Consider the following 9333-nt stretch of genomic DNA (forward strand, 5'->3'; position numbering starts at 1 on the left):
GCCTCCACCTCAGCTGTTTTCTCACTCCCCCTCCTCAAAGTAGAAGGGGAAGAAAATACAATAAAAAAGGCTTAAGGGTTGAGATAATGATGAGATCACTCAACAACTATCATGATGGGTGAAACAGACTCAGAGTAGGGAGATAGTAAGATTTATTGCCTACTACTAACAAGCTAGAGAAGTGAGAAACAGAGGAAAGAAACCAAAAATGCCTTCCCCCCATCCACTCTCTTGTACCTCCCCCCCCCCCCACCCCCCCACCGAGCAGTGCAGGGGAGTGCACTTTGTCTCTATTGCTACTTCTCAGTCACTCTCTACTCCTGCTCCATGTGGGGTCCCTCACACAGGATGCCATCATTTCCAAAATGATCTTGTGTGGGCTTCCCACTTGCAGCAGCTCTTCAAGAACTGCTCCAGATATGGGTCCATACCATGGGGTCCATCCCTTGGGAGCACACTGCTCTAACATGAGTCCCCCATGGGCAGCAACTCTCCCCAGATCTCCTACTTCTGTGTGGTCTCCTTTCCACAGGCTACAGCTCTAGCCCAGAACCTACTCTACCATGGTCTCCTCCACAGGCTGCAGCATGGAACCCTGCTCCACCGTGGTATTCCGTGAGTTGCAGGGAGGCAACCTGCTTCACCATGGTCCTCACCACAGGATGCAGGGGAACTTCTGCTCCAATGTCTGGAGCACCTCCTGCCCTCTTTCTGCACAGATCTTGGTGCCTACAAGGCTTTTTATCACTCTTTTCTCTCTCCAAGCTGCTTTGTAGCAGAGTATTTTTTTTTGTCCTCCTTTCTTAAATACGCTCTCACAGAGGTGCAAACAATAATGCTTATTGGCACGGCTCTGGTCAGCAGCGGGTCCCTTATCCAATATGGGGCAGCTTCTGGATTCTTCTCACAGAAGCCACCCCCCACTGCCACCACCCCCGCTACCAAAAGCTTTCCACATAAACCCACTACACTTGCTGACGATAACCTCTGCCCCAGCATCCTGAGAGTAATGCACATGTTGAATGGATATGGACTATGTTTGAACCCCTGGGGTATACCACTTGTTAGTCACCATCATTTAAGCTTTACACCACCTCCCTCAGGGCTCCACCATTCTGGCAGTTCTTAGTCCACCCCACTCTCTGCTCATCTAGCCCAGACATCAAGAGCTTCTCTATGAGGATCTGAGGTGAGACAGTGTCAGAGGCCTTCCTGAGGAAGAGGCAGGCAAGATGTGTGCTTTTCCCCTCATCCACCAGGACAGTCATTTCATCATAGGAGACTTTCAGGTTGGCCAAGCATGCCCCCCACCTTGGTGAATTCATGCCGGCTACTCCTGTTGACTAGTTTTTCCTATAAAGACCTGGAAATGCTTTCCCAGATGAGCTGCTCCATCATCTTCAAAAGGGTTATTGGCTCAAGGAGATGAAGGTGTGTGGAGCAGAATTGATTTTTCATTTGCTTTCTGTTTTGTTGGGGAAAAAAAAAAATTGAACAACAAGGCCAAAAGAGACTTTTCCAAGACTGTGACATGGTGTACAATGAAAGATCCTCACTTAGGGAAAGAGTAGGCATATAATGATTACGAGAACAGAGAGTGGAAAATCATGATACTGGTTTGGCTATGGCCAAACTCCCTTTAGCAATCAACTTTCTTAACTTGGCAAAACTCTCTACCAGGCGCCTCCAAGAAAATTTGAGCTCAGTCAGGTAATTTCTCTAAGAAATCACAGAATAACAGAATTATAGGGGTTGGAAGGGACCTTAAGAGATCATCGGGTACAACCCTCCTGCCAAAGCAGGTTCCTTAGAGCAGGCTGCCCAGGTAGGCATCCAGACAGTCCTTGAATATCTCCAGAGAAGGAGAGTCCACAACCTCCTTGGGCAGCCTGTCCCAGTGCTCTGACACCATCACTGTGAAGAAGTTCTTTCGCATGTTGGTGTGGAACTTCCAGTGCTGCATTTTGTGGCCATTAACCCCTTGTTCTGTCCCCACAAACCACTGAAAAGAGATTGTCCAAATCCCTCTGTCCCCCACACTTTGTATTTATGTGTATTTATACACATTGATGAGATGCCATGAGATGCTTGATGAGCAGATTATCATTATGGAGAAGAAAGACAGAACAACATTAGAGCGCTCAGGATCACAGGAAAAATCACTCTTTCTTATTTCATTTTCTGTTTAATGAAGAGGAACATGGACTGCAAAGACAAGGGAATAACAAAAACTTGTAGCTGCAGAAGGTGTGAGTGCATCTCCTTGTTTGATAGGTCCAGGTGTTGCTCCTGGGGGTTGATGCCATTTCAAATGACAAGCACAAGTATACTTCCTGCTCTTTCTGAATTTGCCAGTACAGGCTTCTCTGCCACTGACAGAGTTTGGGTGGAACCAAGCAGGTCTGTCAATGATCTGCTCTGCTTCTCTGTCCTTTCTCCCTCTCCATGGAGACCAGAAGAATCATTGCAGCTCAGGTCAGGTTTCTACGTACCATATCGTGCTGCATTTTTTGTGGGTAGTCCCACCCTGTGTTGTGGTTGATGGAGAGGGGTTTCCCCTTCTCTCCTACCTTACCAAGGCCTGGTTTGAGGAAAGGGTACAGTTTCATTGATGGTTCGATGGAGACTTCCAGGATACGTCCTGAAACCCCAGCATTGTAGAAAGAGAGCGTGTTCTGTTCTAAGTCCAGGTCAAGCCCAACCGCTGCTAGTGGGGCAGTATTCTGATGCATCACATTATTGGCTTCCTCAGGCCAGAACTTTCCTTTCTCCCTTCTCAGTGACCAGACTCCATGCTTAGGAAGCTCCTCCAAGCTCTCTCCTATCAGAGTGCTCCTCACAGTCTCTGTCAGTACCCCCACCTCCCAGTCCAGCCCATCCCACACCTGCACCTCCCAGTAATGCCGCCCCAAGGCAAAGCCCTCCCTGCCCACCACGATGGGAAGCTGGCACTTGATGATGGAACCCTGATCAGAAGGCTCGTGATGGACTGTCCTCTTGTCAGGGGACAGGGTGAGCTCAGGGTGTTTCCGTGCTACATCCAGGGTGATGGGCACTGGGAAGACAGAGGAGAAGTCATTAGTTACAAATAGAAGAGAATCGCAGACATCGACATCCTTATGAGGAGAAGGACCTGTTGTCTTTTAGAGTGAGCTTAAGAAATAGAGCTCTGCTGCCAGGTCATGTTGGAGTTCAAACGTGGCTTCTAGCCTGAGGGCGATGCCAATTTCCTGGCAAGCAAGGAATGACAACTTCATTCCCAAGTTGGCTGCTCATGGTTCAGTACTGTGGGACCCATACCATGGGTGTAGCTAAAACCAAGGGAGATACCAACCCTTGTCCATTTGCCACTGCTCAGCAGTGTTTTGGCCAGCTTGTTCCAGAAGGAACAAGGGGACTTGCTTCAAGCTTTGACACCTTGACTTTGTTTCTAACCCTTCTGTCAGATTACATGCCCACAAACTTACCCATGTAGCTTCGAGCCTGTCTGAACTCTGTTTAAAAAAAAAGAAAACACAAATCAAAAGCAGAGGCTGTATTCAAAGGCCTAAATGCCCATGCTGGATCCATGTCCCTTCCACATTTGTGGAGCAGTGGTCTGCCATGCCTGAGGTACCTCACAAGCAAAGGAGTAAACCTTCTGTCCTGGCATTGGCCCAGGCCTGCCACTGAGGAAAGCTTGTGATATGGGACAAAGGAGAAGCTCCTTGGGAGCTGAGCATGGCCTTCACATGTGTATGTAGTGGTCTAGCCCTCAGGACTTGCATTATATGCCCCGAGTGCCCCCCAAATATATCAGGCAGCTTAGGGACAAGTTCTCTAATCCTGCAGCATGCTGACTGATATGGGAAATGGTGGATAATAATTCATTGTCATTTGGAGTCCCCATTGCGTCCCTCTGAGCCCTCAAAGAGGAGCTCACTGTCTGGAGTACAGTGTTTTGCTAGGACTGTGTGATCAGTGGAAGGTGTGGCTCCCAACCACTGACAGACTTGTATTTAAAGAGACAGAGAAAAGGAAGATGCCTTGACTTACCTAGTTCTCTGTTTATTGTATCTGAAAGAGAAACATGGACTGTTAAGTGCTTGGTCAGTGAGAGGAAGCTACCACTACTAGGTACTGAGAGCTACCCAGGGAGAAGAATAATGACCACAAGGCCAGATAACTGGACTTCATCTCTCACTAACATCTGCCTAGAGCATCAGGACACAGACAGTTTGTATCTATGTATGTTTTCCACAATAGTGGCAACACACTATTTATTTTCTCCCGTAATTGGTCTCTTACCATATCGAGCCTGCAGTGAGTCATAATCTGCAAGAGAAAAAAGATAAAAACATCTTTGCTTTCTGTGTTGAGGATTTGAAGAAGACATTTCAGATCTTTCTGCATCAGATATGCATGGCCTGAAGGGACGGTGAAGTGATTTCCCCTTCTGAGCATGGTACCCTGAGTGAGCTAGATAAGCCTACACCCACTCCATTTTTGTGAGGTGAATTCTAGTGATGGCTGCAGGCATGGATTTTGTTCTGCAGATGCCTTGCCCACAATTTCTTTAGTGTAAACTTGTTATGGGAATGAAAAAGAGGATGTGAAAGGAAAGGGCAGATTGGAGGAGGTCCACAGTGAGGAAGGGTGGATGCCTGTCCTGGGAGAAAGGCTAAAGGATAATGACTACATAAACTTGGGAAAACTGGAGTGGGACTTTCTCAGTGTGGAGAGATTAATTTTACTGTACCTGCATTTGATGTCATTTTCTCAGATTCTGTACAGCAAGGGAAAAAAACACAAATGTTAGACATTGAGTAATGGCTTGAGATCCATAAGACTCCTCACAGAGAATTGAAAACTGATGCGAAAGAGATGGTCATAGCCCTAACAGAGGTCAGCCTCAGAACACTCAGTCCCTCAGTCCTGTAGACAGATGGAGATGCCCCCTCCTGATGCCTGCACTCTCTCTTCTGTTACCCACTAATGCAAGGAGGTTGCAGGTTCCCTCAGTGCTTTCAGATACTGGGAATTAAGACATCCTTCCCTGGTCAGTTGGGGACTTGGGAAAAGGGCTCTGAGCTGTTCAGAGGGTTGCGTTCTTTGTGCTTGTGCTAGATGAAGGGATGACAGCAGAAGGAATTTCAAGGCACATCATAGGGAAATGTCCAGGGAAAGGAACTGACATCTTCCTGTGCAAGCTAGTGAGTCTAAAAGGCTCCTAGGAAGGTAAACGTTTTTCATATTTTAACAAACTCTTCAGCTGAGATAAGAGCACAAGTATAGTATCTTCTGTGAATGCAAAGAAATCTCTTTCCAGATGAAAGACAGATGTCAACTGTGACTGATTGTTGAAGTGGGTACTTAGAGATGGAGATCTCCCTTACCTTGATTTTCAAAAGTCTCTTCTACAACTTTTTTTTTCTTAGAGGTCCTCTGTTTTGCTGTAATGTTCAAAGAAGCAAATGAAATAATGAAGAACAGAGGAAATATCTGAAGATCGTATGTAGGTTGTATGTGAAAAAAATATCTGAATTTGATTGGGGGCAGGTCATAGCATGTTGGGTATCACAGGGGGTTGTATAAGCACATCATGCTGGGGATGGAGTAGAAGAAACAAATAACTTGTATTTAGTTGAACCATGTCATTTTTTATGAAATTATAGTGGGTTTATTTTATTTTATTTTATTTTATTTTATTTTACATTCTTTTCCACTCTGTTATTGGCCATAATGTATTACCAAGTATTCTTTGAAGATTCCAGCTTAGGTACAATGTAAAGATTTGGAGTATTGGGCTTAGCTTCTTTAAATTTTGCAACTTATGATAAATAAACAATCTCCACTCCCTACCTTGAACTCTGACTGGTTTGAACACTTTAGTGTGATGGGGTCAGGCAGGGGCAACTGAAATAAAGGCCACTTTGCACAGCAGCAGGACTGTGGCCACACTACCAGCTGAGTGCAGACTTGCACATCTTGTGGCGTGTCTCTGTGCAAATGTATCTACACCCACAGGTGCCTAGCATGGTATGGATGAAGGGCCAAGCTCTTTTGTTTTGTTCAATGACCACTTTGTCTTCAATAGGTTTCATTGAGGCAAAAAAAAAAAAAATAAAAAAAAAATAAAAAAATAAAAATAATCTTACCTCTAAATAAAAGAAGAGTGCTCACAGCACTTATAAGAAGAGTTAAAGTCAGTAGTATCCAGAATGCATGGATCCATGCAGATGTATGTGGAAAAGCAGCACCTTTGAAAAGAAAAATCTTTGAGTTTCATCTTGCAATGTGCAATCAGGAGGAATCAATCAGGAGGAATCACTTTGGGATCATGTCAGTACTTCTCCAGGAACTACAGAGCTGAGTTGACTAATTCAGATCAAAATCTCAGCTTTTGGAAAAAGATGGAGAATTGAATTCTACCCTAAAATTATCAGGCATTTTTCCTCTGGATCACAGAGGTTACAAGTGTCTATAAAGACAAGCTAATTCATCTGAGCTGTGATAAGTGTTACAGAAATGTGTGGATGGATGAGCAATGATCTGGGACTCCCGGGATAGTGTTTTTCACCAGTCCCTTGGGCATCTAACCTTTTTAAAGAGTACCTACCCAAGAGTTCCCTTAGAACTGATGTAAGAAATAGCCACAAACCCAGCCACAAACCCTACCTTCTGGGGCAGAGCCTGCCTTCTCTAGAGACTTGTACAGCATTCAGGCCAAGAAGGACCCTTCCCTTTCCTTACTACAGCCTGTCCAGCCTGCAGCTGGGCATGGTGGTTTGTGATCCATCTAGCTGGACTATCTTCCAGCTGGATCCACCTTCTGTCTTCTAGCTGGACCTATTAACTTCGCTGGCACTGGAAAGCACCTTACAGAGCTTCTAGGACAAAGGATATCGTTATAGCAAAGGCTTCTCAGGACACTGAGTGATCTCCCTGCTCTTATCTCTACCCTTCAGCCTTTTCATCATATTTTCTTTCCCTTTCCCTTTGAGGAGGGGAAGTGAGAGAGAGCTGTTGTGGTGGAACTCAGCTGCCCAGGTAAGTAAAACCACCACAGGTATGACTCACTTGAGAGGCGCACAGTAGTTTTCTCAGCCTGTGCCATGTTGTTCTGGATTTGACAGGTGACTTCTTCCGCTTCCTGTCCTGTAATTGTGACTCGGCTCAGCACACTGAAGAGCTCCTTGCTGTCCTGATGTATTTCAGTGTCTGGAGACAGCATCTGCTTATTCCGAACAACCCACTCAACAGTGGGTTTGGGGAACCATCCATGTGATCTGCAGGCAAGCTCAATACCTTGTCCTCGGGGGCCCAATATTTCAAAGAATACTTCATTGGTACCTTAAAAGCAAGAGTTTGTTAGTGAGAGGAGAGTGTTTCCACAAAAAGCATCTCTACCTGGGATTTACAGCTCTTGTTTAATAGAGAGTTTAGCCCCATTTCCTGCCAGTTTCTTTTAGTACTTAGCCTAGACCTTGAAATGGTCCCCTGGGATCACAGATCCTCTCTGCTATGTATGCCAGCTTGTCCTTGGCTAAGAAAAAGACACAATGCTGGATGGGTCTGCCTCTCAGCTCCCTACCTGGCAGAGAGAAGATGTGTGTCTTTATACCTTTTGCTTACAAAAAGAATCTGTTACTGCTGTTACAGAACCTGTATGACACTGGTCCAGTTTTGAGGAAGTGGAAAGAAGAAAACATAGCATGTGCATGCTGTAAAGCATGCACAGCTTTTTCCCTGGCATCTACCCAGTTCATGCTAGCATGAAGGAGTGGGTATTGATGATTGCTGTATAGGGACTGCACCAAAACTGCTCTAGTGTGAGGGTGTGGGATGCACCACATGCATATCTTAATCAGACCCCTGAGTCCAAGCTGGACTTTGTAGAGATATTTCCTGGCTGATAGTAGGAAATGGACACCAGCTGGGACCTCTTTCTCTTGCCTATCCTTAAAGCTTATCTAGCCACTTTTGGATGAGGAGATGATGTTTTCAATCAGCAAGTCTAGGCTGACTGGCTTCATGTGACATTACTTTCCCACACACAGATTATGCCTACTGTCCATGAAGACAGGGCAAACTTTCACACCAGCACAATAGGTGGGGACTTATGTGTCCATTATACAGAATCACAGAATCACAGAATCATCTAGGTTGGAAGAGACCTTCAAGATCACCTAGTCCAACCTCTGACTTAACACTAACAAGTCCTTCACTAAACCATATCACTAAGCTCTACATATAAATGTCTTTCAAAGACCTCCAGGGATGGTGACTCCACCACTTCCCTTTGCAGCCCATTCCAATGCCTACATGTAACTACCCTTTCAGTAAAGAAGTTTCTCGTAACATCCAGGCTTATCCTCCCCTGGCACAACTTCAACCCATTCTCCCTTGTCCTGTCACCAGGTCAGAGAATAGACCAAGCCCCTCCTCACTACAGCCTCCTTTAATGTGGCTATAGAGAGCGATAAGGTCGCCCCTCAGCCTCCTTTTCTCCAGGCTGAACAAGCCCAGCTCCCTCAGCCACTCCTCATAAGACTTGTTCTCCAGACCCCCTCACCAGCTTTGTTGCCCTCCTCTGGACTCTCTCAAAGCACCTCCATGTCCTTCTTATAGTGAGGGGCCCAAAACTGAACACAGTAATTGAGGTGTGTCCTCACCAGAGCTGAGTACAGGGGGAAAATCACTTCCCTAGACCTGCTGGCCACACTGTTTCTGATACAAGCCAGGATGCTGTTGGCCTTCTTGGCCACCTGAGCACACTGCTGGCTCATATTCAGCTTACTATCAACCAATACTCCCAGGTCCTTCTCTGTCAGGCAACTGTCCAACCACTCATCTCCCAGCCTGTAGAGCTGCTTGGGGTTGTTGTGCCCCATCATGTGGTCTCACATCTCCCCAACAGTGATTACTGCAGCTAGCTAACCCTACACTTGTCACAGTAAAGCTGAGAGCAGGGATGAACCCTGCATAGGAACTCACCCTGATCTCTTGGCCGTCTTATCAAGCTATCCCCGCATACTCCACTTCTCCATGTAATGCAACCAGTTTTGAACATGTATGGTGAAGTCTCTCAAGAGACTCAAGGAAGCAGTTTATGCTATGAGAGTTTAAAGCTCCTTCCTTGCCTAAAACTAAAAGTGACCCTCCTTGGGCTGCCCAGGTTGCTAGTGCCTCTAATTGCCTCCTGTACAGTGAGTGGCACATGGATTGAACTCTTCCCAGCCTCTTGCCAACCTCTCAGTCTCTCAGTGGCTCTGAATTAAAGAATAAAATCACATCACAATTTGGGTGTCATGTGGCCCACTGGATCATATGACTGGTCATATTACATGATGG

The 9333-nt window shown here is 45.9% G+C and overlaps 1 protein-coding gene across 1 annotated transcript in view; it reads right to left on the reverse strand.

Annotated features, from left to right (window-relative positions):
- Positions 1 to 2147: 2147 nt before the first annotated feature.
- LOC311425470 (butyrophilin subfamily 1 member A1-like) overlaps positions 2148 to 9333 on the reverse strand; it is a 15858-nt gene continuing 8672 nt past the window's right edge. The window contains exons 5-12 of the mRNA XM_084501359.1: positions 7060 to 7332; positions 6138 to 6239; positions 5376 to 5432; positions 4739 to 4765; positions 4288 to 4314; positions 4036 to 4056; positions 3468 to 3494; positions 2148 to 3055 (exon numbers count right to left, since the gene is read on the reverse strand). Coding sequence (XP_084357485.1) covers positions 2472 to 3055; positions 3468 to 3494; positions 4036 to 4056; positions 4288 to 4314; positions 4739 to 4765; positions 5376 to 5432; positions 6138 to 6239; positions 7060 to 7332 — 1118 coding nt within the window. The 3' untranslated portion in view covers positions 2148 to 2471. The remainder of the gene's footprint in view (positions 3056 to 3467; positions 3495 to 4035; positions 4057 to 4287; positions 4315 to 4738; positions 4766 to 5375; positions 5433 to 6137; positions 6240 to 7059; positions 7333 to 9333) is intronic.

The sequence above is a fragment of the Aythya ferina genome (genome assembly GCF_964211825.1).
Source record: "Aythya ferina genome assembly, chromosome: 31".
NCBI lineage: Eukaryota > Metazoa > Chordata > Aves > Anseriformes > Anatidae > Aythya > Aythya ferina.